The 26,913-nt window shown below is 43.6% G+C and overlaps 2 protein-coding genes across 9 annotated transcripts in view; one reads left to right on the forward strand and one right to left on the reverse strand.

Annotated features, from left to right (window-relative positions):
- The first annotated feature begins 528 nt into the window (after positions 1-528).
- PSMD6 (proteasome 26S subunit, non-ATPase 6) lies at positions 529-18,352 on the forward strand. The gene is made up of 8 exons (XM_003410032.3): positions 529-688; positions 1,559-1,764; positions 4,265-4,410; positions 4,686-4,905; positions 5,016-5,124; positions 11,664-11,832; positions 17,953-18,030; positions 18,147-18,352. Exons 1-8 carry the CDS (start codon positions 544-546, stop codon positions 18,241-18,243), a joined length of 1,170 nt encoding a protein of 389 aa, XP_003410080.1. The 5' UTR covers positions 529-543; the 3' UTR covers positions 18,244-18,352.
- The window catches only part of ATXN7 (ataxin 7), a 193,780-nt gene continuing 169,141 nt past the window's right edge, over positions 2,275-26,913 (reverse strand). The window contains exons 12-14 of one of the 8 annotated variants that reach the window (XR_010318961.1): positions 26,235-26,338; positions 25,528-25,556; positions 2,275-24,921 (exon numbers count right to left, since the gene is read on the reverse strand). Coding sequence is in view for 3 of the 8 variants with exons in the window: in XM_064274279.1 (XP_064130349.1) it covers positions 26,276-26,338 (63 nt within the window). In the remaining 5 variants the exon portion in view is untranslated. Of the gene's footprint in view, positions 26,339-26,913 lie in introns of all 8 variants that reach the window. The other 7 variants (XR_010318960.1, XR_002785655.2, XR_010318959.1 and 4 more) reach the window with 7 other exon arrangements.

Raw genomic sequence — 26,913 nt, forward strand, 5'->3', positions numbered from 1 at the left:
TTTTTTTTTTTACTTACTTAGGCGTAGTGGTTAAGAGTTCGGCTGCTTAACCAAAAGGTTGGCAGTTCAAATCCACCAGCCGCTCCTTGGAAACCCTATGAGGCAGTTGTATAGGGCCACTGTGAGTCGGATGTACTCGACAGCAATGTGTTTTTTTTGTTTTTGTTTTACATAGGTGTTGGAGCCCCGGTGGCGCAGAAGGATGTGGCAGTCTGCCTCCGTAAACATTTCAGCCTTGAAAGCCCCATGGGGTAGTCCTACTGCGTCCTATAGAATCCCTAGGGGTCGGAAGCTGCCGCGCGCGGCCACGAGCGAGAAAAAACCTGGCGCGGCCGCATGAGGGCGCCGGCGCTAAGGCCGGGTGAGGCGCTCCCGGTGGTGGCCAGCAGAGGACGCTGTCGGCGTGGGCGGAGCCGGAACCGGAAGCGGGTCTGCCAGGCCCACTCCTCGGCTCCTCCCGCTTCCGCTGCGGCCGGCGCCTTCCGTGCTGCCCGGCTTCACCCCGCCGCCGTCGCTGCCGCTGTCGCCGCCGCCGCCGCCGCGATGCCGCTGGAGAACCTGGAGGAGGAGGGTCTGCCCAAGAACCCGGACCTGCGCATCGCGCAGCTGCGCTTCCTGCTCAGCCTGCCGGAGCACCGCGGGGACGCGGCCGTGCGCGACGAGCTGATGGCGGCCGTCCGCGACAACAGTGAGGCCCGCGCCGGCGCCGAGTCAGCGGCCTAGGCCTCCCGCCCTGCGGCCTCCCGCCCTGCCGGCCTCCCGCCCTGCCGGCCTCCCCGACTGCCTCCCCGACGCCGGCCCCGGCTTCTCGGCCCCTCGGGGTCTTCCCTCCGCTGGGGGTGCCGGAGGACACCCCGATGTTGCTCTCGAGGGGTCTGCGGCTCTGTGGGCCTTGCCCCTCGAGGGAAGCGCGGGGAGGTCCCGAGATGTACGCCCCGGGCCGGGCACAGAGCCAGAGCCCCTGGATGTTGTCGGGAACGGCCCCGGGCCTTTCTCCACGTTGTCTTTAGGTGCCGTGGAGTCGGTTCCGACCCATGGCGACCCTCTAGGACAGAGCAGAACCGCCCCATGGGGTTTCCAGGGAGCGGCTGGTGGATTCGAACTTCCGAACTCGTGTTAGCGGCCGCGCTCTTCACCACTGCAGGGGATTCGGGTCGGATCCCCTGGGCCCTTCCTCGCAGGGAGCAGCGCTTGGCGGGCCTCGGTGTCTGTCTGAACGTCCAAGCGTGTGAACGGGCTTAACCCGTGGAGCCGCGTCCCCTTTTCGTTGCTTGAAGGCTCTTGGGACAGAAGCTGCCCGGAGGATTGCCCTCCTGCAGCCTCAGTAGTGGAGGCTGACGGTGCCAGCATAGTCGCTGGCGTAAAGCTCCCACCAGCAAACCTTTAGGGGCGCCCACTCTTCGCCAAGCCCTGTACCGGGCTGTCTCCCATCCCTTCCCGGTGGTAGGTGGAAGGCTGCTGGCGACCTAGCAGTGTCTGTGGGGAGGAGGGGGCGGACACTGACTTCAGACTCCAAGTGGCCCCGCTGGTAAATCGGAGCCCTCTTTCTTGCTTTCAGATATGGCTCCTTATTATGAAGCCTTGTGCAAATCCCTCGACTGGCAGCTGGACACGGACCTGCTCAGTAAAATGAAGAAGGCCAATGAAGAGGAGTTGAAACGCTTGGATGAGGAGCTGGAGGATGCAGAGAAGAACCTTGGAGAGAGCGAAATCCGCGACGCAATGATGGCAAAGGCTGAGTACCTCTGCCGGATAGGTGACAAGGTCAGTGGAGAGGGTGTCCCTGCCCTGTAGTTAATGTACTCCAAACTTGGGAGGCATTCCGCATTAATACAGTCTTTATTAAAAATCAGTTTCCTTCTGAAAAAGTACAAAGGTAACATGCTTGCCTGAATAGTGAATTGACACAAAGATGGATAGAGAAGAAGTTAATAGTCTTGCCGTACGCTTTCTGTTACCTGCCGGGACAGCAGCCAGGTGTATTCTTCCCCGTCCGTGTCTCCATGCCAACAGAACCTAAGTGCACTTGCAGAGATGTTTTTCTTCGCTGTTTTTACAAAGTTGGGATCACTCTCAGTAGTCTACTTTTCTCACTTTATCTTGTTGGGAAGCAGTGGTTCTGGTGCATTTTGAAATTACCGTTATTTACACAAGTAATGCTCTCATTAGGAATTAAAACGTTGTAGTTAATGTTCAAGTTCTGTTTGATCCATCTTTACTCCTTACCTCCCCAGAGATAACCTTACTTCTTTTATTTTCCATGTATGTGATGTACTTGTAGAAAATAGGGAGGTTTTTTGGTTTTTTTTTTTGAACAAATGGGATCCTGGTGTATTCAGCATTGTGTCTGAGCGCTCATTCCACGTTAGTGCCTCTAAACGTTGTTCTTTCTAGTTACCTGCTGCCTGGTATTCCATCGTAGGGCTGTGCCATTGTTTACTGAGCCGTGTAGTAGCTATTGCTAGACATATATGTTGTTTTCAGGGTTTGTTTTTTTTTTTTTACTATTACAAACTGCAGCTGTAGAAACATTTTTCTGTATGTATGTATGTATGCTAGTGTTTCTCTAGGGTACATTCTAAAAAGTGAAATTGCTGGGGCTTAGATAATGTTGTTTTTGAAGTGAAATGAACTGTTTTTGTTTTAATTTGGCCAAATTGTTCCCCAGCCCAATTTATACTGTCCCAGTGTGACATGAAAGGGATGCCTCCCAGCATTTGATCTTAATGTTTTAGTAGCTGTATGACAGTTAAAAGGGTAGGCTTTGAATATGCTTAATTTAGCAGTGTACCCTGAAGTATTTAAACACAGAAAGTCATGATGTTAATATAAACTGTAAAATAGTGTGGGCTCTTGGGTCAGATTGCCTAGGTTCTAATTCCATTTTCAGTAATTACCATTTACTGAACCTCTGTCTCAGTTTCCAAATCTGTAAAATTGGGGTGACAGTTCCTACTTAATGAGGATTAAAGATTGGGGCAAAGAGCTTAGACTAGTACCTGGCACGTAGTAAATGTTTGCATGTTAAATGATGGGAACAATTATTATTTAAATTTAAAACAAGCTGTGTTTTTTTTCCCTCTGACTCTAAATTTAAGACTTGGTCATTGTATAAATTTGGAAAATACAGAAGTTTTAAAAATAGCTAGAAGTTTTGTGCTTACTTCTAGTTTTGTTTTTGTGTGTGTGTGGTTTGGTTTTGACAATGGTACGTTAGTATATTCCAAGCAGGGCTTCGAACTGCTGAGAGTTTACATTACCACCCCAGATATACAGAATCAGAATCTACAGTTTAACAAGATCCCCAGGTGATTCTTATATGTAATAAATCTTGAGAACCAGCAGCACTTGTAATTTATAGTTCAAGCAGCACTTGTAATTTACAAGTGAATGAGAAGCCTGTAGCTTTAGATTGAGGCCTTGAAGAATTTTTGTTCTTATACTGTATTCCCACCGTGTTTATTGAGTGCATTCTTCTAGAAAGAAGAACATTCTTTTTTTCTCCTACTTACTCTTTTATTTTTTATATTTTATTTAGTATTACTAAATACTTAGTGAGCTTAATGGAATTTTATTATTCAATAAAAGCGCCTTTATGGTGCTCAGTTTGCTGCACTTTGTTAGTGGAAGGTCCTTCAGGACAGTTCCTTCACCCATTTGACATGATCTCAGTAGTTTTCCTCATTATCTGTACAATGAGATGTTGCAGGCTTATCTGCTATTTTTCTCCCCAAACCTGGAATCATGCATTTCTCCCAGGAGCCCTGGTTCCTTTTAAGTGGGAGATGGTGTTTAGAAATCAGGACCTGAGTGCTAGGTGTGCTTGTTGCCGTCTCGCTACTGCCTTTGATAAACCTGTGAGACATAACTGGTAATTACGTAATATAAAGGCAGACACATGCTAAAAAATACCCGGTATAAACAAGGGATTTTACTCATGCTGTGTGTTTAATTAAACAAGAGAATTATTTTATTCCACAGTGCCTTGAGGTAGAATTGTATATTTAAATACTGGATTTTGTCCTAAGTCACTATCAGAGCGCAGTCGAGCATGTAAATACTGATGTACTTTCTGTACTTCACACAAGTGGAGAGAGTAGTCTAATGAGCCTCTGGGTACTTGAGCATCTAATCTCCTCATGGCTACCGTGTTTCATCTCTGCTCCCATCCATTTCCTCATCACTTCTGGAAAAAAATTGCGGACAGTGGGTAGGCTTTGAATCTTTTCGTCTTTTCTCACCTGGTTCCTTGGTTCCCTTGTAGGAAGGAGCTCTGACAGCCTTTCGCAAGACGTATGACAAAACTGTGGCCCTGGGTCACCGACTGGATATCGTGTTCTATCTCCTCAGGATTGGCTTATTTTACATGGACAATGACCTCATCACACGAAACACAGAAAAGGCTAAAAGGTATTTATTTAATGAGGATATGTTCTGAGTTATGATGCTATAAATAAGAGACTGATAAGAAATCTACCTATTTTGTTTACAGCTGATAAATTTGGTTAAATAAATAATGTATATATTTAGCAGAATCTTTTTTAAAAATATTGAAATATTTAGTAAAATATTCCCTTTTGATGCAAGTCATCACAAGTTGTTGACTTTTTGAAAATAACACAAAACTTAAAAAAAATAATGCTATCCATTTCCAGGTTATGACCTTACCGTTTCTGATTTTACAGCTTAATAGAGGAAGGAGGAGATTGGGACAGGAGAAACCGCCTAAAAGTATATCAGGGTCTTTATTGTGTGGCTGTCCGTGACTTCAAACAGGCAGCTGAACTCTTTCTTGACACTGTTTCAACGTTTACATCCTATGAACTTATGGATTATAAGACCTTTGTGACTTACACTGTCTATGTCAGCATGATTGCCCTGGAAAGACCAGATCTCAGGGAAAAGGTGACGACTGAACCTTTAACATTCATGTTTAAAGATACCCTGTGCTTTGCTAAACTTAAATACACAGCAATCATTAAAGCTTAAGATTTTTTATTTATTTTATTTTCTAGGTTATTAAAGGAGCAGAGATTCTTGAAGTGTTACATAGCCTTCCAGCAGTCCGGCAGTACCTGTTTTCGCTCTATGAATGTCGCTACTCCGTTTTCTTCCAGTCCTTAGGTAAGGATACAGCAGCTCATTGCCATCATCTGTCTTCATCTTAGCTCTTGAATAGCTCTGTATGCTGATGGCCTAAGATGATTTTTCATAAAGCTGAAAAAATGTGCAAACAGCCACAGGCCTTTGATTACTATGGCTAAGCGTTTTGCTCTTTTTTGTTTAAAGGGTGGTCAGCAAACTGAGTGTGCTTTCTTATGGCTTAGGAGGTGAGAATTGTTTTTTTATTTTTAAAAAAAACCAAACCCGTTGCCCTCAAACCTGACTCATAGTGACCTTTTAGGACTACCCCATAGGATTTCCAGGGAGTGGCTAGTGCATTTGAACTGCCAACCTTTTGGGTAGCAGCGATAGCTCACTGTAGCTCTTAACCACTGTGCTGCCAGGGCTCCTTATACTTTTAAAGAGTTGTTAAATTAAAAACAAAAACAAAACACAGAAGAACATGCAACACAGATACCTATCTTTGAGGCTCGCAAAGCCTGAAAATATTTCATCTTTGGCCCTTTGCTGACAAGTTTGCCAGGCCCTGGTTTAGGCATTGAAGTGTGTGAGGCAGAAGGGAGCACATGGTTCTAAGCATTGAGTTTTTATGGGGAAAGAGGTGGACGAATTCTCAATCTCCTGTTAGTTGGAGATTAACTGACTCTTGAATTCAACAGTGGGTTATTTATACAATAGCCAAATATTTGTTGCTGATTTGCAAATTGTTTTTAAGGGCTGTGGGCTGAGAAAGTAGTCTGTTGAAAATACTTGTGGTGTTCCTCCAAAGCCAGATTATAGTGATTCTGCTTGTGCAGATCATGTGAACTTTGTGAGCTGTGTCACGCCAGCTGACTTGTCCTGAGACCGTGGTCCTAAGCCTTCAAACCCAGAAAACTGACCTCGGAGGGTATTTGGTTACATCTGAGGAATACCTGTAGTTGTGCCTTCAATGAATGTATGTGTCTGACAACACAGATCTGTATTTACAGGTATGCGTAGATACTTCTGTCCTCACGTACGTATACACCGGCACCTACCCGTTTATGTACATGACACGCATCCTTACGTGATTTTACTCTCTTTTTGTGTCTTTGTGGATTTGTTGCCCTTTTATATACGTCAGGTTCTCAGGTACAGGCATCCTTTTTTTACGAGCACTTCTCAGCAGCATCATTTACTTTGGGCATGATGTGCTCCCATGTTCAGTGCCACTTTTCCCATCACCAAAAATAACAAGTATTTATGATCTAAAGTATGCTTTCCCCTTGCCCTCTCCTCCTCATGATAACCGTGATAACCACCATTGAGCTTTGGTCTCTTTATATGTGTCTATGCTTGTATTCTCATAAAAGATGGATCATACAGTGTCCCAGTGTCCTTAAATGCTTGATTTATGTTTTAATGTGTTTTGTGGACGCATCATTGTTCTTTATCGTTGCATAGTGTCCCATTGTATGCATGTACCACATTTTGTTTATCTATTCATCCACTGGTGGGCACTTTGGTTGTTCCCGTTTTTTTTTTTTTTGCTATTTTGAATAAAGCTGCAGTGAACATAGGAGTGTATGTATCTGTTCATTTCACTACTTTCAGGTCTCTAGGGTGTATCCTCAGGACTGGGATTGCTGGATCACAGGAGTGGGGGCGCCGGATGGTAGGGTAGTTCTATTTCTAGTTTTCTGAAAAAGCACTATACCGTTTTCCACAGTGGTTGTACTGTGTTACAGTCCCACCAGCAATGGATAAGGGCTCCAGTCTCTGCACTTCCTCGCCAACATTTGTTGTTTAATGTTTTTTTAATCAGTGCCTTTTTAGTGGGACTGAGATGGTATCTCACTGTAGTTTCGATTTGCATCTCTCTGATGGCTACTGATCGTGAGCTTCTTTTCAGGAGTTTGTTGGCTGTTTAGATGTCCTCTGTGGTGAAATGTCTGCTTCTATCCTTTGCCCGTTTTATAATTGGGTTGTTTTTTGTTGTTGAGTTGAAGGTTTCTGTAAATTCTGCACATTGGAGCCTTGTGTGATATGTTTCCAGAGATTTTTTTCCCAGTCTGTAGGTTCTCTTTTTACTCTTTTGATGAGCGTAAGTTTTTAATATTTACAAGGTTTCATTTATCAGTTTTGTCTTCTATTCGTGCATTTGTTGTTATGTTATTCTGTTTTTACAAAAGATTAGGTCCCTTAGTTTTCTGGGGCAGACCGTATGCTTCCTTTATCTTCATAGTGCCTGATACACTATTGAGTTCTCTGTGTAAATGCCTGTTGTGTTTAATTAAATCAACAATTTAAGGGGGAAATGTCATCTTAGTGTAATGAAATTGACGGCTTTTGGAAAGCTTTGAATGGTTAAAGGATTAACCTCCCACCTTCCCCATCCTCACTAACAACCTTTTGTTTTAGCACTTTTGAATGAAACTTTTCATCTTTCCCAAATGTAGACGGCAGAATAGTTCATCTTTTGATGACTTCGGGTCATGATTGTTTGTATTATTTTCTGTGATAGTATAGTGAGACGTGTAGGGCTTATTGGGTTTTGTAGGACTTGCTTCTCCAAATGTTTATAGGCTAACGTGCTTTAAAACGTTTTAATTGAAAAAGAAATATACTTTTTTAGGTGATATCTGAATGTTTTTTAAAAGTTCAGTGTTGAGAAAGTGAAAAGCACTGTATCATACCAACCCCCCCGGCCCGCCAAGAAAAGGAAACCCACACATACACATACACATGCACACAGTTATTTCAGAGGTAATGAAGTCAAGATTTTGGGATATATCCTTCCAAACTTTTTGTTCATTTTATTAAAAAAAAAAAAAAGTTGCCGTCAAGTAGATTCCAACTCATAAGCGACCCTGTAGGACAGAGTAGAACTGCCCCATAGGGTTTTCAAGGAGCAGCTGGTGGATTCAAATTGCTGACCTTTTTGGTTAGTAGCCGAGTTCGTCACCACTGCACCACCAGGACTCCATTCATTTTGTGTCGTTAGTTGTTAGGTGCCCTCTAGTCGGTTCTGACTCATAGCGCCCTATGTAGAACAGAAGGAAACTGCCTGGTTTTGTGCTATTCTCACAGTCGTTAATGCTTGAGCCCACTGTTGCTGCCACTGTGTCAATCCATCTCACTGAGGGTCTTCCTCTTTTTTGCTGACCCTCTACCAAACATGATGTCCTTCTCCAGCCAACCAAAAACCAAACCCACTGCTGTTGAGTCGATTCTGACTCATAGTGACCATGTTGCACAGAGTAGAACTGCCCCATAGGGTTTCCAAGGAGTGCGTGCTGGATTAGAACTGCCGACGTTTTGGTTAGGAGCTGTAGCACTTAACCGCTGCACCACAAGGGTTTACATCCTTCTCCAGGCACCTTAAACCAAACCAACACACACACACACCAAGGTTACCTGTGCCCCTGGAAAAATTAAAACAGTACAAAGTGAATATGATTAAAAAGAAGAAAAGGGCTTCCTTTTAATCCCTGATTGCCAGTGTCCTCTTCTAGGGGCAGCTGTGGTTACGTTTCAGGTGTGTCTTTCAGGGCATTTGTATCCAGGGATTCAAGCATGTGATGCCTGTAAACATAGGCCTGTGGATGGTTTCACGCGGTTTCCTCAGTAGTTTTTTGTCTTCACAACGGAATGTGAACATCTTCTCATGTCATCACAAGGCAGTAAGTGTTTCTAAGTGGCTGCCGTGTGCTGGACAATTAGTATGTAGTGGGGTAAATTGAACCAGTAGACTTCCTTGGAGTTCCTAGTTACCTTTTTAAGGACTTACTAGTATTTCAGGCTATTGGGTGTGCTATGATTTTGAATCATCAGTGAGAATGAGCATCATCTGATGTTCACTGGACATTGATCTCCATGTTGGTGAATCATGTGTCTCCGTACTCACCTTAGCTGCTTTCACGTTGACCATCCTGTGCTGCTTGCCACAACTTTGTTCTTTTGGCTGCACAGTGGCACGCTCTTGTTTTCTGTGGACCTCCTCCTCATCCTTTGTCAGACCTCTTCATGGCTGACCACTGCAGGCTGGGTCTTCATTTTCTCATCTCATATATCTGAGCGGCCTGATCCCCAAATTCATGTCTCCAGTCTCAAACTTGTCAGGGAGCACCAAACCTGCCTAAATGGCTCCTTGATGTCTTCACTTGGGTGTTTGATAGGTGAATCCACTTGAACACTGCCAAAGCTTAGTTCTTGAATATTGGCCTCCCCTCCCTCCAGAAAGAAAGCTCCAAACCCAAAAAACAAAAAACTTACGCTCCTTCTCCAGGGATTTCCATCTTGTTTGAGCCAAAAACCTATGGATGATTCTGTCCTCTCTTGCTCTGCTTAACCGTGTTCTCCTCCACCACGTGCACTGCTCTGTACCCCTGCTGTCCGCGCGGCTGGCTCCTCAGAGGGGTCTTCCCATGCACCGCATCCAGTGGAGGACCTCCTCATCACTCTAGCACATCACGGTTTTATTGTCTCCATAGAACTTGTCATTCCATGACATTTTCTTGTTTTATTTGTTCATCTATTTCTGCTCTTTGAAAATTTAGTTTCTGTGGCAGCAAGGATCTTAGGATTTTTTTTACTGCCACATCCTCACCGTCTAGAGCAGTGACCTTCAGTAGTTATTCAGGGAAGTACTTTGTACTTGTGTGAATTGCTGATTAATATCCTGTGTACATTTTATGGCTGTATTCATCTCGTCTTACTGATTCATGAGCATTCCATAGAGCAGTGCTATTAACTTTTTAAAATTTATTTTGTTCTTGAGAATATACACAACAAAACATACACCAATTCAGCAGTTTCTACATGTACGGTTCAGTGACGTTGTTTACATTCTTTGACTTGGGTGATCATTCTCACCCTCCTTTTCTGAGTTGTCCCTCCCTCATTAACATAGACTCAGTGCCCCCAGCGTTCCTATCTAATTTTTCCAGTTGATGTCACTTTGATCTCATAGAGATACTTCTTAAAAGAGTATAATGTTCGAGTCAGGCCTTTTTTACTAGTTACGCTAAACTATTGTTCCATTTTAAGATGACTTCAGGGGATATTTTTAGTTTAAGGTTTAAAGATTGTATCAGGGCAGTAGTTTCAGGGGTTCAGCTACCTTTCATGGCTCTAGAAAGTCGAGTCTGTGAGAATTTGAAATTTTGCTCTGCATTTCTCTCCTTTTGATCAGGATTCTTCTGTGGAATCTTTGATCAAAATGTTCAGTAATGGTAGCCGGGCACCATCCAGTTCTTCTGGTCTCGTGGCGGAGGAGGCAGTTGTTCATGGAGGCAGTTTGCCACATATTTCACTTCCTCCTATTCCTGACTCCTTCCTCTGTTGGTCCAGAAGAATAGAGACCAATTGTTGCAACGTGGATAGCCCACTCCCAAGCTTTTAAGACCCCAGGCATTACACAATAAACTATGAGGTAGAACAGACTCACTAAACACTTCATTAGGCCAGTTAACTGGGATGTCCCATAAAACCATGACCCTAAACCTCCAAACCAAGAAACCAGATCCTGTGAACTGTTGGTTGTACATAAGCAGTCTCAGCAAGTACTCTTTTTTTTTTTTCTTTCTGTCGTAATAAATATATCTCAACTTTTTACAGGAGTACAGCTTATTGGTAGCGATTTCAATGGTTGGCGGTGCAACCCTACCCTTAATCAATGCAATTTTTCCACCACTTAATCCTCCCTCGCCCCCCTCTCCCGCCCTGGTAACTGTTAAAAAAAAAAAACTTCTGTCTCTGTACATAAGTGAGGTCATACAATAGTTGTCCTTTTGTGATTGGCTTATTTTGCTCAGTATAACGTCTTCCAACTCCATCCATATTGTAGCATGTATCAAGACTTCATTTCTCCTATTGGCTGAGTAGTGTTTCATTGTATGTACGTACCATATTTTGTTTATCCATTTGTCTGCTGACAGGCATTTAGGCTGTTTTGACCTTTTGGCTACAGTGAATAGCGCTGCCATAAACATTGGTGTGCAAGTCTCTTTTCAGTGTTATTAATTCTTATGTTACAAATACATACTCCACTTCATAATTTGTCTTCAGGCCTTACAGTGTTTTGTTATTTAGAATATTTAAATTTCTGACAGTAGAATTGATCAGTCTTTTCTTTTATTGCTTCTAAATTTTATTACTTTTTGAAATGTCTGAATTACAGCTCTGTGTAAGTCTTCCATATGTCACAGTATCTGCTGTTAATCTGTTAGAATTGTTTGTAAATAAATATAGAATAAGATGAATTTTCCTCAAGGGTATAAGAAGATGTCCAGGATTAAAATATTAGTACCGAAACATTGTCGTCATCCGTAAACAAAGTCCTTTAGAAGCTGGGCTTTGTTGGATGGATGCTGCCTAAGTGGGATGTTAGCACGGCTGGCTCTCCTCTACAGACCCTGCTGCTGGCTCCCTTATTAAGGGGATGACACGGAAGGGCAGTGAGAAATTCTTGACTTGTTTGACTCTGTCTGTCGGACCCATCTAGACTTGCTTTAGTAAATTTAATCTCTTAACCTGAAAGGGAGAGTCTTAATCATTTGCCGGTTTTTTCATTGTAGCTGTTGTGGAACAAGAAATGAAGAAGGACTGGCTGTTCGCTCCGCATTATCGATACTATGTGAGAGAAATGCGAATTCATGCCTACAGCCAGCTCCTGGAATCGTACAGGTCACTAACCCTTGGCTATATGGCAGAAGCCTTTGGTGTTGGCGTGGAGTTCATCGATCAGTAAGTTTAAGTAATACTAGGTTAATTTAAGTGATTTTTTAAAGTTGTCTTTTAAGTAATCTGTGAACTTGCATATTTTCTCTCTGCTTTGCGTTGGCTCCCTCAGTTTTAAGGGTGGCGGGGGGGACAACAACTAAGGATTTTTGTCTGTTGTTATTTCTTAGTGGACCACATTGCGGCTGCGTCACTGACCTTAGGTTTCACATTAGATCATATTTCCTCTGATAACTCCTCCAGGTTTTTAGGTTGCTGCTGCTTGTCTAGTCAAATTGGTTGTCAAAATGTGGGACTTCTAGCAAGTCAACAAATACTTACTGAGCCCTTAGTGTATATATGACCTTGTTTTAGGTCCCTGTCTTCATGGACCTCTATTGTGTAGGAGAGAGAGGACAACTAAGCAAAACAGTGTAGAAGTTATTTCCAGATAGAAATAAGTTTGTGGAGATAATGTGCCATGGGGACCCCAGCTTAGATGTGGCAGGTCTGAGGAGGAGAGTTTGAGATCCGGATTGAGAGAAAGTCAGCCCTGCGGCGTGCTCTGGAGACAGAAGGGACAACGTGTGGAAGCTCTGAGGCAAGAAAAGCTTGGGCGTCGCAGGGACAGCGAGTGTTGAGGCTGGATACTTACTTAGGCAGGGGTATGTTCTGAGGGCTTGTGGCCGCTGGTACACAGCTTGGGTTTGAACTTAATGTAGCGGGAAGGCATTGGAGGACTGTCAGCATGGTCTCTGGCTGTGTTCACACAGCGAGGGGCTGTTCACTAGCTCATGGAGGTGTCACGGTGCCTTGACTGGGGCGATGGGGTAGGGTTAGGAGGAGTAGACACACGGGGGTGGGTGATGTCTGAGCCGCAGTCAGCTCGACGGCAGCGGGTTTTGTTGGTTGGTTTTATGTGGTGTCTGGATCAGTGGTCTCCAAACATAGGTTTTTTAAACATAGTTTTGAGTGGTCCACAATGAAAAAAGTAATTTTAAATAAAGTTGCATTTCATTGAAGTAAGGCCCTCCTCTTTTTAGTGGTTTTGTTTTCTCCATTTTATCGTGAAAAGTTTCAAACATGCAGAAATAATTATATCATAAACTCTCAATGTATCTTTTATTCATTAATCTTTTATTCCGTAGTTAACATTTGGTTATATTTGCTGTATCACGTATCTATCCATCTTATTTTTTAAACACACTTCAAAGTAAGTTTCAGAGCCTAAACACTTCAGCACACGTACCAGTATTTGTTTATGGGTTGGTTGGTTTGTGAGGTAAAACTTACCTTCAGTGAAATGCATACATCGTAAGTGTAACCCAAATGCCTGCCAAGCTATGGAGCATTTCCATGATGATGAATTCCCTCGTTCTCTTCCTTTGAAAGAAAAAAGGCAGTGATACCTTTGAAAGAAAAAAGGCAGTGATAGTTATATTTTTTTGTTTTTTAAATTACATATCCTTACGTAAACAGGCATGTATAGGTTGGTTTTGTTTAACTTCCTGTCTGTGAAATCCAGGTTGGCGACCTCTGCCCAAGAGGCTGCTCACTGGGATGGAGGGTCAGGCATTAGGAACGTGCTTTCCACAGTCAGCGGTGGGTGTTTACTGTGGGGAGCAGAGCCTGGGAAACAGGAGTTGGCCTGGGTCTTGTTCAGCTCGCCACTAAGCAGCTGTGTCCTTGGTCAGGTTCTGTCCCTTCATCAGTTTCGTAGCTGTCACATGGAGCTGACAGAGCCTTTGCTGTTGGGGAGCAACGTGAGCCTCAAATGACATTGTGATGAGAAGATGCACTGAAGCAGAGAAGGGCCATTTAGACACACGGCAGTGTTCTCTGACTCATCCTGAGGACACGGAAATTCAAGGCAAGGTAGTATAGCATTTGAATTGTTTGGTTATTTGTTCCTGGTCTGAGACCAGCCCTGGAGGCGGAGGACACACCGTTGAGCTCTGGTTGCTGTTACCCAGAAGGACCTTGTTTTAAATTTGTGATATCTGCCTCAAGTCTGGGTTTCCATGGAGTCTTTTTTCTTCTTGTGAAATTCCTGTTTTAGAATAGACTGAGGTACAGTAAGTTTGAACTAAGTCTACCTCATTACTCTTCTCCCTTTCTTACAGCCTGTAAGATACCACTGGAGAAGGGGAAGGGGCCATTAGTTGTGTAAACGGTTGACTTGTTTTTGTAAGCTTTTGACATGTTTTAAGGGTAGAAACCATACCATGGGCTGTGTTCCACAATTTTATTTGTAGGTTTTTTTTGTTTAAGACTTGATGCGTTCGTTCATAAGAACCAAATCTGTGTATGAGGCACTGTGCTGAGGGCTTAGAGAAATAAATACTAGGGATGGGGGAGCTGAGTAATTGCGGGATGTTTGATTTGTCCGGCTTGATTGGCACACATAGGGAGATGACAGAAAAGTCGCCTGGATCCGAAGCTGGGAATGGGGCTAGTCAGAACATAGATTCTTCTTGGCACACAGCACAGATTGAACTAATTGTGAATCAGAGTATTTAAGTGTTGGGAAAGGGCTTTCCAGATAGAAAAAACAGAGATAATGTAGGAGCGAGTTTGTAGTCTAGCTGACCTGGCTGGAGTGTGTAGTGTTAAGATATCAGCTTGGACCTAGAGCATGTTATAAGGCCAGACTAAGGAGTTTGAACCTTGTTTCAAGTCTTTTCTAATAGTCTAACAACAAAACCTGTTGCTGTCGATTGTGACTCATAGCGACCCTACGGGACAGGGTAGAATGGCCCCATAGGGTTTCCAAGGAGAACCTGATGGATTTGAACTGCCGATCTTTTGGTTAGTAGCCATAGGTCTTAACCATTACACGATCCGGGTTTCCTTCTAATAGTCTAGGCAGGGGTCAATGAGAACCTGAGCTAGTCTGGCGACTGTGGGAGCGGGAAGCAGCAGCTGAATCATCGCCACGGAGCAGGGGGCGTTCTTGAGTCAGAGGCGGCTTTTAAGTTAGGCCCAGTGCATTTCTGTCCTGTAGCTGTGTGGCCTTGTTCCTGGACTCTCCTCACGAGGTTTTCTTCCCCCTTCTGTAGGTTTGGGAAGGACTAAGACGACTGATGGTTAAATCTGGTTGTGTCCTTCAGTCCCAGAACAAGAGCTGCAAATGGGGTCAGCAGCCAGGTGTGGTGGCGCAGCTGTTAGGTCCCTGGGCCGTGAGCAGACGTGAGCTCGGCAGCAGTGCCGACCCTTCCGGCTGTACTTAGGGGCCGCTCAGTTGTCAGGTCCCTGGGCCGTGAGCAGACGTGAGCTCGGCAGCAGTGCCGACCCTTCCGACTGTACTTAGGGGCCGCTCAGCTGTTAGCAGAGAAGGAACGGGCACTGTAGCAGCTGGGTTAAATGCATTGAGAGGAGACAAAGAAAGCGGGCTACATGTTAAAGTTGTTGCTAGTTTAGGGTAACCTATAGCTTAAAACCTTCAATAGCATAACATTTTCTTTTTTCATGCTCAACCAGATTTTCAAAGATTGTACACTCCATTATTAAAAACATTCGGTGCTTTTTAAAAATTGTGGTAAACATATAACAAAACATTTGCCATTTCAACATCTTTACATGTACAATTCAGTGACATGAATTACATACATCATTGTGTTCAGCCATCCTCCTCAACAGAACCTGAGTGTCCCCTAACCAAGGAGACCTTCTTTTCCCCCTCTCTCCTGAAGCCTGCCCCTGGTTACCACTAAGGAACTTTGGGCTCAATACACCTCCTTACCTATTCTAGGTATTTCATGTAAGTGGGGTCATACAATGTTCTTTTATGACTGATCTATTTCACTCAACCTAAGGTTTTCACGGTTCATCCAGTGTTGTAGTGTGTATCAGGACTTCATCTCGATGGCTGGGTAATATTCCATTGCATGTATGTACCACATTTTGTTTATCCGTTCATCTGCTGATGGACATTTAGGCTGTTTTCACCTTTTGGCCGTTGTGAATAGTGCTGCAGTGAACACTGGTGTAAAAACATCGTTGTCTTCCCGCGTTCAATACGTGTAGGCAATGTTGAACTTTTTGAGGACCTGCCAGATTGTTTTCCACAGCGGCTGTACCATTTTACAGTTCCACCAACAATGGATGAGGACTCTGATTTCCCCATGTCCTCACCAGCATCTTAGTGGGTATGAAGTGGTATCTCGCTGTGGTTTCAATTTGCATTTCTCCCTAATGACGCTGAATGTCTTTTCATGTGTTTGTTGGCCATTTGAACTTACTTGGTGAAATGCCTATTCAAGTCCCTTGCCCATTTTTTGATTAGGTTGTCTTTTTGTTGGTTAAGTAGTTGTAGGAGTTTTTGATATATTCTGGAGATCTGAACATTAAACCCTCATCAGATACATGGTTCCCAAATATTTTCTCCCGGTCTGTAGGTTAGCTGTTTGTTCATTTTGTTGATAAAGTCCATCAGTGAACAAAAGTCTTTAATTTTGATGAAATACAATTTTATCTGCTTTGTCTTTTGTTGCTCACGCTTTTGGTGCCATATTTAAGAACCTGTTTTTAAAAACTAGTTCCTGAATACCCTTAGGGTTTTAATTCTTCCATTTAGGTCTTTGATCCATTTTGAGTTAGTTTATGGTAGGAGGCAGGGTCCAGGTTCATTCATTGTTGTGGAAACCCAGCTGTCCCAGCACCATTTATTAGACTGTTCTTTCCCCAGTGGATAGACTTAGTGCCCTTGTCAGAAATCAGTTGACTTTAGATGAATGGATTTATTTCTGGACTCTCAATTTTATTCCATTAGTTTGTGTCAGTCATACCAGTACCAGAGTGTTTTGATTATTGTAGCTTTATAATATGGTTTGAGATCGAGACACGTGAGTCCTGCATTGTTTTCTTTTTCAATACTGCTTTGGCTGTTTGGGGTCCCTTGCTGTTCATATAAACTGGAGGACTGGCTTTTCCATTTCCACAAAGAAGGCTGTTGGAATTTTGATAGGAATTGTTTGAATTTATAGGTTGCTTAAGGTATTATTGACATCTTAACAGTATTAGGTTTTCGGATCCATGAGCATGGAATGTCCTTTCAGTACTGTTTTATAGCTTTCAATGTACAAGTCTCTTTCTAGGTATTTTATTCTTTTAGATACTTATTTCTAGGTATTTTACTCTTTTAGATGCTGTTGTAAGTGGAATCGTTCCCTTTCATATTGCTCACCGCCGACATATAAAAAACTATTCTTGCCGTTGACTTGCATCCTGCACTTGGCTGAATTCGTTTATATTAGCTCTAGTAGCTGTCCTGTGGGTTCTTTGGGGTCTACATAGGGTCATGTCATCCTTTGGAAAAGGGATAGTTTTACCTCTTTCCTGATTTGGATAGCATCTCTTTTTCTTGTTTAATTGCTGTCTTTGATGGCTAGTTTCACCACTATTACTTATTTTTGAGGTATATTTGTAATTTTAGTGTTACTTAAGTAGCCATATCAATTCTGAATTTTGGGTTATGAGTAGATATTAAACCAAACCATTAAACCCACTGCCATCAAGTCAATTCCGACTCATAACGACCCTATAGGACAGAGTAGAACTGCCCCATAGAGTTTCCAAGGAGCCCCTGCTGGATTCGAACTGCCGACCTTTTGGTTATGCCACCAGGGTTTCCGCGGAGTAGATATATTCAGGAGTACCTTTTTCACATTGAAGATGAAGTTTTTCTGTTATTTGTTTATATTAATGTGCTCAACAGTTTAACACATCTTTGTGATCCTAATATGCTGGGGCATATTATTCTGGCTTGCTTTTTTCTTCATGCCCTGAGGCATCTTGAGACCAAGAGTTACCTGCTGTTGAGGAAGCCGTCTGGGCAGTTTATATCAGTTTTTTTCCCCCAGTAAATTTGGTTTTCCTCTGAGCACTTCTGTAGCTTTAAAGACCTGATATGAGGGTCTCACTCCTCGACACTGATGTTCCATCTGAGTGTGAACTTCTAGGGTCATGTTTATTCCAGTAGGTGACTTAGTCTTTGGGGATGATCTTTTTACTGCATACGCAACAGCTCCAGTTTGAAGGTAAACTGTTACCTGGAGTGACAACTGAGTAATATTTTAATATATTTAGTGCAGTTTATAAGAATTCTCTCTAGAACTAACGGTGTTCCTTCTTTTCCTCCTCAATCAGGGAACTCTCCAGATTCATTGCTGCTGGGAGACTACACTGCAAAATAGACAAAGTGAACGAGATTGTAGAAACCAACAGGTACTGTCCTGCTGCACCTCACTTGTTAACTGCCTTCTTTTAAAAGTAGGTCAGCTGTTGTTGTGGAGCAGTGTGACTAGTAAATAATTCATTTTTTTTCTCAAATTTATTTGTAGACCTGATAGCAAGAACTGGCAGTACCAAGAAACTATCAAGAAAGGAGATCTGCTACTAAACAGAGTTCAGAAACTTTCCAGAGTAATCAATATGTAAAACCCTACACGAAGGATTCCTTCAGAGATTTGGGATTTTTATAGCTCACTTCACTGCCCTCAGCACAGCTGTATAAATAAATTCTGCATTGTTGTTTCTGTCCATTTTACTAAGGTGAGTGCAGTCATGCTAAAATAATGGGGTCTTAAATTACTCATCAGTGAAAATATTTCATGTGAAAACCATTTTTAGGATAATGGTTAAAATCAGAGGCTTTAGTGTGTGGGTTCAGATCTTGTGCCTCATCTGTAAAGAAGAATATTACAAATGCCCAGTACTACCTTTTGGCTTCCTGGGTTTGAGAAAGAACAGAATAGCACATGTGACACAACAGCCCAGAATTATATACATTGTCTCCCATTTAGCACACAAAAGACAGAAAGTAAGGAAAATGTATATAATAAGCTTTCCCACAGAAACAAATAACCACAGAAGAGGGGAAGTTACCATTTTGTAGGAGGCTGGCATAACCTAGATTTTAGAATTTTCCAAAGCCAGTCTCACTAAACAAACACAGAACAAAATATAAAGCCAGATAAAAGGGACAGAGTGCATCTGGGGTGGAGGGACCTCTTTTCTAGGGTGTTCATGGAAGGCCTCTTAGATAAGGTGACAGTTCAATAAAAATGAGGGAGAGAGCCATGCACGATACCTAGGGGAGAAAAGAGATGGACTCTCACTGAAGGCTTAAGAGGAGGGGTGACCTGATTTGACTTAATTTTAAAAGAGTCACTGTGGCTCTCAGCTGAAGGGGGCACCGCATGATGGTGGCTTGCCTGTTAGAGGAGCCCCTTGCTAAGAGATGGGGAAGGGGTGTACTTGCAAGGATGATCCCAGGCTTTTTGGCAAGTTAACCCTTTCAAGACCCAGTTTTCTCCTTTGGTTTTTTGTTGGTAACTGTTTTCACTAATAGAAAGCATACTGCTATTAAGTTATGGATTTTGACACCCGTTATTTGGGATCAGATGTCCAAGCAGACCTCGGACACTGTAAATCCTGCCAATAGGAGACAAAGATAAAAACATCTGTATCGCTTTTCAAAACATGGTAGGTACAATGCATTCTTTCTACTGCACACGCAGCACTAACAACAGCTAGAAGTAGAAACAGCTGCCCGGGAATACTTCTGAACTGCTCACGGTGGTGCGCAGTGATTGGGCCCTAAGATCGAGTCTCTTAAAGTACCACCATAGTGTGTTATTCCTTATTGCAAAAACGTCATTTACTGTTCAGAAGCTAGAAAAGAAGGGAGTCAGTAACACCTGGGAACAATGAATGGCGTCCAGGAGAAGGTGGCCACTGTAACTGAAGACAGGCAATAGCTTATCCTCACGATAAGGACATTCTCACCAGAACACAGTAATAAGGACACATAGTAAGGAGGCTTATATCACAGAAATAAAAAGGCAGTCCTGTCAAAAGTTCAGAAAACTCACACATCCAGGAGGCCTCACCCAACACCAAGACAATGCCCAGTCTATACAAAAATGAGGCTCCAACTCAAGGTTTGCATTTCAAAAGGCTCCCCGCCTTGAGGCACAATGGGCTGCTGCTTTCCCAAAAAACTCTAGAGGCAAGATAAAGTGGTTGGGCTACCAGCTGACTTCCATGGGAGCAGCTTTAGTGGACGTGAATTAAGAAGGGAAATGGAATTTACTGCAAAGTGAAGAGGGGGAGGGAGGAAATAGCATTTTTAACGGGAGTGTGTTTACACGCTGGTGGGAATGATCTATTAACAGGACAAAACACACGATCTAAATCAGTTGACAATAATTGATAACAATTCAACAGTCGGTTCCTGACAAAAACAAAAAACTTGTGATTAAGGTTGGACTTAGTAGAATGGGAAACGAAAGCCCAACAGCATACTTAACGGCAAAGTATCAGAGGCATCACCTTTAAAGTCAAGACGGTGGCTGTCGTCAGCAGTGTACTGGAAGAGAGCCCTGGATGGAGGAAAGCAATGTGGCAGAGCCATGCTTTGGGAGGAGTTTCCTGTATGGTGGATTGAAGGGTGTTAAGATGCTGGATATTCCCTAAGCATTTGAGATACCCACTTATGTAGTTCTATAATGCTTATCTCTAAATCCTTATTAATAATGATGACGGTAATTTCTTGAAGAGATTGTGAATAAAAGTACCCTTAATAAAACCCATGATCCTATAAATTAGTATAGTCTGTCATTTAGACTAAATCTGTTGAGTCCAACAAGTAGTCATTGAGAACTTACCATGTTCTCTGTGTTCACTTAAAAATTCACTCGTATTTAAGCTCACACTAAAGGAAAAAAGTAGGATTAAAGCATCCGTTTGTTAAAACAACAACTCCTAACCGATAAAGCCACTCGGACTGATGTGATCATGGAGATGACTTCGGTGAAGGCTTAGACTGACTGCTGGCCTAGAGGAGAGGTAAGTCTCAGTTAAAGCACTTTGTTTTCCCCTTTCTTAAAACTGGCTTGATTTTCCTTTTTTTTTAAACCATGTTAACCCAACTGCCTAGCATTAGTAGATGAGGATGACAGATGGTAGATGCTACAAGAAACGAGAATTGCTGTTCATTCCCATTGCACGCTGAGGAGGTTGAAAACTCCAAGGCTGGTGATAACGATCTAGCAGAACAACTCAGCTCGTAATGAAGTCAACAAGAGTACAGTTTTGAGGTGGAGAACCTGACTTTCCCCACTTCGAGATTCTGCTGTGTGTAGATAACTACTGTTAACATCTTGACCAGTCTTCCCCATGCCTAGTTCTATGCATACATAATTTTCAGTACAGAACTGGAGACTTCTGTTACATACTGTTCAACAGTTACTCTATGTAATTATAGATCCCAGTGGATTTCTTTCTTAAGCTTCAAAGTATGAATTTGAAGGTGAAAGTAAAACTGGAATCCAACATACCTCTCTTTAAATGGCCGAGACAACACTGGGTGCTGGAGCCAGAAAAGCTGAATTGTGGGCCCAGGTCTCACACTAGCTTCTGACTCAGAGAGATCCCCTCATCTTTCTGAGCCTACCTGTGAAATGAGGTAGAAAACAGGCTTATTTATGTGAAAGCACTACAGTTTGTAAAGCAGTATACCACAACACGGATTTCTGACTACGTGAAGGAGAGGGAAATAGTAGCTGCTGTCACGCTAAAATGACTTCGGTCATCTCTGCCACGTTTGAAGCCCTGGTGATGCAGTGGTCAGAGTGCTTGGCTGCTAACCGAAAGGTCTACCCACCAGCCGCTCCGTGGGAGAAAGACGAGGCAGTCTGCTTCTTTGAAGATCACAGCCTTGGGAACCCTATGGGCAGTTCTCTGTCCTATAGGGTCACTGTGAGTCACAACCGACTGGATGGCAGTGGGCTTGGTTTTGGTGGGATGCCAAGTTTTACAGGACAAGAATTTTTTTACTTTTCTATCATTAAATTGGTGTTTTTAATAAACTCATGTTTATTATACAGGCATGACTACACAGAATGCTGATTTCAATCCTTGGTTTTCTGTTTTTCAACCAGTTAATTCAGGGTATTATAAACCTGATGAAAGGAAAAGGCCCAACCCATCAAAGAAATTGTAGGTCCATGCCCTTACTTTTCACAGGTGGGGATACAGAAGGCTCAGAAAAGCAAAGCAAGTCAGCAGGCAGCACGGAGGTTTCCTGGTGGTACAAGGCAGCAAGGTGACTACCCACAGCCTGCACTTAGTCTCCCAGATACGCTTTCAAACAAACAAACAAAAACACACCCTTCAAAAATCACATGGGGACCTTCTCAGGAAAAATGAGCACGTGAGGCAACCCTGGGCTCACACTCCCACCCGGCGAAGTGGAGTGTGTTCTCCAGTGAGCCCCGGCCACCGGCCTGCCCGGCCCTGCAGGCACGTGAGCTCGCTGTTCCTGCACATCCCACCCCCCACCCCATCAGCACTGTCCACGTGGGGACCAGCTAGGAACAGCTCTCCCAGAATTCCTGACCCTTCATCTTACCTTTGCTGGCTCCCATTTACGTATATAGCTTGTTTTCTGAAAGTCTTGGCAGTTTTCTAGTTTTAATCATGAAGGCACTTCGCCATATGAAAATAAGATTATCACAGTATGAATTAGATTATTATAAATGGTAGTTTGATAAATGACAAAGAACTAAACTGTATTTAGTTCCTTTTTCATGTTGGTGCATGTTTCCTTTTGAAGTTGAAAACTTCATCTTTTACCAACTCTGGTCTTGCCTGTAATACTATCCAAATATGAACAGAACCATCAGGGTCAACTCTCCTTTGTGAACGGAACCACCGGGGTCAGCTTCCCTTCGTGATTATCTTTTAAAGCAATAGTGCCATATTTCTCCTACCTCAATAAAATTTGATTATATATCAATTTTATCTATCCAGTAAGAGAAATAAGTGTTTTAAAACTGTGTCAAATTATGTTAAGTATTTCCTATATTAGAATAGCTCCAGATAACTTAGTAACTAGTAGTAGCTTTTAGGGATAGACATGCTACTGAGTGTTTGCACCCAACTTGACCCAAATGTGATCACGGAGCAGGTGTACGGCCATACACTTAGGGCTCTATAACTGAACACATTCAGTCCTTAGTAACCTGACCAGCCACCACCTGTCAGCTTATACTGTGGTGGCGTGTGCATCGCTCTGCTGGAAGCTGTGCCACCAGTGTTTCAAACACCAGCAGGGTCACCCATGGTGGGCAGATTTCAGTGGTGCTTCCAGGCTAAAGCCAGGAAGAAAGGGCTGGCGATCTACTTCCAAAAATCAGCCAGTGAAAATCCTGTGGATCACAAGAGAACACTGTCTGATGAAGTGCTGGAAGATGACCCCTAGGTTAGAAGGACTCAGACGTACCGAGGGTCATGAAGGTGGCAAGGACTGGGCGGAGAGCTGGAGCTGACCTGACTCCAACAACAACCTGAGCAAGCTTTAATTTTATCAGTAGATGGTTACTGGTTGCTAATTTCATGTTCTGAATTAATCCTTGGTATTGTTTTTAACCTATTGTTTTCTTAAGAGGATGAACAACTGAACTTGAAATACTGTTTGCCCCCATGATTATGAAAAGAAACAGAGGGCTGTGGTAATTGCTTGTCTTTAACTGTACACAGACGTCTGCTGTTAGTAACAAACCTCGTACCTCCACAGTGGCAGTTGGGGAGTGAGGTGGGACCCTCCCCAGAAAAAAAAAAGCTTTAGTCTTGGTGTCCAAGCAAGCCACAGAGGCACAGGCTGGCATCACCTCCTGTTTTTGCAGACCTACAAAGAATATTGCGACTCTAGCAGTCCAGTCCAGCCCATTGTAACCTTGGAAGTACATGGTGTCAAGGGTAAGGTTTAACCTCTTTTTTCATCACTCAAAAATCTTTGAATGGCAGTTTGCCCTGTACAGAAAGTGGCTGAGCAGCCTTCAATCCAGCCAGTATGTCTGTCACCTCTCCAGCCTGAGGTTCCCTTGGGGAAGGGACGACTTGCGCAGACTTCCAGTAGGTGGCGCTCTGACAACTGTCAACCCTCCCTTTCGGAGGTTACTAGAGGCCAGGTTTTCCTAAGGATCTCGGCAACTAAAGCAGTATCAACGCTGATCAGCTCTACACTTGGTTTTTGAGGACTCTGCTTTTCTGGAAATCCTCTAGGTTAGAGGCTGTCCATATCCACCTCAGGAATGTGGAGCCAAGAAGTCCACATTCTCCACTCCCTTATTCCCTCCCACCCGGTAATACCAACTCACCATCCTCACCGCCCTCAACGACAGGTCAGGTTACCCCTACTCCGTCCAGTCACCGAGGGCCCGACCAGCATCTCTAACAACTTTCAGGTGGACAAGCTCTACAGTAACAGCCTAGCTTCACGGTTCCTCCACCCCTGTGTTTTCTACCTCCTCCCCACGTCCATCCCCTCCGCTGGTCTCACCCGGGACCCGGGAGTGATAAATAAGCACCGCTGAACAGCTCCACTTCTGGAAATGAACCTGGAATTCCACTCTGACCCTACAATCCTATTGCCCCACTCCCTGCCCAACTTGTAAATGCTGTGCCAACGTAATAGCCCTGCCCTGGGCCCTGCCTTGTGTGTTAGCTCCTCTTCACTCTGAACTACCCTGACTTTGCTCTGTGACCTTGAACAGTCCACTTGTCTAATTCTAGATAAGTATCTGGAAGGGGAAGACTTAAGCACAGGGTAATTCCAAACAAAACAATGCTTTCAGAGTGCCTGCATAGCCTCCACATGGTAGCTTCTAGTTCTCCTTCCTGGCTACCCAATCTAGACCATCGTTAATCACTTAACCACACCTTCACTAGTACTTTTAATTCCTTGGCAATCTCTCTGCTCAACTTCTTCTAACTTTCCTGCCAACCAATAGCCACTGCTCCAGTGATCCTGGAGAAAAGAGCAGGAGAAAACACCAAACATTACTTAAGTGGGCTGATGATTACAATGAAGCTTACTCTGAGTTTCACATCTCAACCTCATCCTTCATGCCTCTGCCCCTTACCTCTTTAGTGCCAGTTCTCCATCTGTCTTCACCAAAATACTCTTCTCTGGGGTTTTGTCTTTGGTGAACATTCTCTCTTTGGGCTATGGAGGGTAGGCTTCAGGTTTAGCGAAATCCTCGAACATAAAATATGTGCCTGTGCCTCTGAGAGGATCCACAATTTCTTTCCTGTGATTCTCGAAGGAGTCTGTGACAGAAAAAAAAAAGGTTAAGACCCACTTAGTTGATAGACCTGAACTTAAGCCTGGCTCTGCAGTACCAAGTACAGGGCCTCAGGCAGGACACTTCCTAGGAGCTCCTCATCAGTAAGACAGGAATCAAAATATCTATCCTGTAGGGCCTTTGTGAGAGAGTGTAAGTGCTTGGCACAATATCTGGCATATTAGGCACTTAATTAGGTAGGTATTATTTTTAATAAGCCAAATAATTAAAATCTACTAGTTGCCTGTTTTCTTCCAGGTGAACCCATCCACTCCCAGAGCCTCACTTACTGTCTAAAGTGAAAGCCAGCGCCTTTTTTCAGCCCAAACCTTCCTCCTAGGCTCCATCCAGACTGTACCTCCACCTGGATACTCAGCTCAAATCCATCCTTGTGACATTTTCTTTCTTTGTCACGACATCTCTTTCATTTAAGCCCAACCATCAGTTGGCAAAGCTAGAGATCTCCAAGTTGTCTCAGACTCACTCTTCCCCTTAATGTGCCACATAATGTGCCTCTCTAGGAGCTGGTCACTGCTTTACCTGGAAACTTAATACCTCTTACCTGGATTATCACAACAGCTTTGTAACTTACTTTTGTCCCAAGGTTCTCCCCTGTCCATTCTGTCAAAAAAACGTATTAAATTATAAGTGTCTGATTTTCCCCTTTCTCCGGAAAACGTTTTCTCTGGCTGATCCTCTCACCCTTCTCTGCCTTCTAAAGGATATTCGGATCATGCCAGCTTTGGTTGTGGAATATTAGGGTAACAGGCGCAAAGAACTGCAGCCTCACCAGGTGAAAGACTAGTTTAATTGGCTTCCAATACCAACAGAGGCAAGAGTTCTTCCTAGAAAGAGGAGACAGTGGGAAGAAAGGGGAGGACCTCGGGCTTGACGTGGGGGAAAGTTTTCTGATTAGGACTTCAGGGAAAGGAGTAAAGACATATTGAAGGCAAAAGAGGGAAAATGCAGGAAACAGGGAAATACATTTTAGTGGTCCTTAGTTTTTCCAGACTCCAGTCAAGATCTGCGTGACTTGTGGGCAGCTTCACCAGGCTGGCACTGGACCAGGAGATAACCTCTGGGCTCTGACTGTTCCATTTGGGTTAAACTGAACCTGGCCCCAGGCGTTCCTGAGAGCGAAAGCCCCATGACACCATCCAAAGTCCTTGGCAATCTGGCTCCAACTTCCCTAGCCCTACGGGAACCTCCCTCCAGCAAGCTCCATGCAGAATGATTCTGCTTTCCTCCTTCTCATGCCTCACTTGCCCAGTTTCTTTCCTCTGCCTACAGTGACCTTACCCTGCTGCCTTTCTGCCTGGTGAATTCCCACATGCCAAGATTCAAAACTGCCAACTCCCGCTGCCTTGAACTGGGCTAGCTCTTGCTATCCAGGGCCAGGTTACCTGCGAGGGAATGAAAATAAGAGATTAAGGGTTTGAACCTTTCTTTACCTGGGATGTTTGAGAAGGACACACAAGTTCAAAGAAGGGATTGACAAGGCGCTGATGAGTGGATCTGAGTAGTTGGCTGATGTAAGCACGAAATGGGAAGTCTGTGGGGCAGTGGGGGTGAGGGGAGCCTTCGGTCTAACTCTTCACGTAAGGGATGGACATCTTCTCCAATATATCGGCCTAACTCTTCATGTAAGGGATGGACATCTTCTCCAATGTATCGGCCTAACTCTTCACGTAAGGGATGGACATCTTCTCCAATATACAAACAAATGCTCCCCTTATTTTAAGCAGCAAGAACAAAAAATTTGTAACTTTATTTACCAGCGGTAAAACTGGCCAGATTTCCAGAGATAAAAGATTATCTTGTGCCTGAACTGAAATCCACTTCTATTGCCAATAATGGAAGTATGTAAAAGCAATGAAGAGATGATAGGCCAGCTCTGGTTAAAAAAATTTATCTCCAACTCCAACTGGCTACATATTATCAAATTTACATATAAACACATGCAAAGAATGGTCTCTCA

This window comes from Loxodonta africana, chromosome 22, assembly GCF_030014295.1.
Source record: "Loxodonta africana isolate mLoxAfr1 chromosome 22, mLoxAfr1.hap2, whole genome shotgun sequence".
Classification (NCBI taxonomy): Eukaryota; Metazoa; Chordata; class Mammalia; order Proboscidea; family Elephantidae; genus Loxodonta; species Loxodonta africana.

Excerpts from the sequence above, each read along its gene's own strand:
- PSMD6 (XM_003410032.3), top strand. The coding sequence starts at position 544 with ATGCCGCTGGAGAACCTGGAGGAGGAGGGTCTGCCCAAGAACCCGGAC. Across the intron at positions 689-1,558 it reads GGCGGCCGTCCGCGACAACA|ATATGGCTCCTTATTATGAA; the intron begins GTGAGGCCCGCG and ends TCTTGCTTTCAG. Across the intron at positions 5,125-11,663 it reads CGTTTTCTTCCAGTCCTTAG|CTGTTGTGGAACAAGAAATG; the intron begins GTAAGGATACAG and ends TTTTCATTGTAG.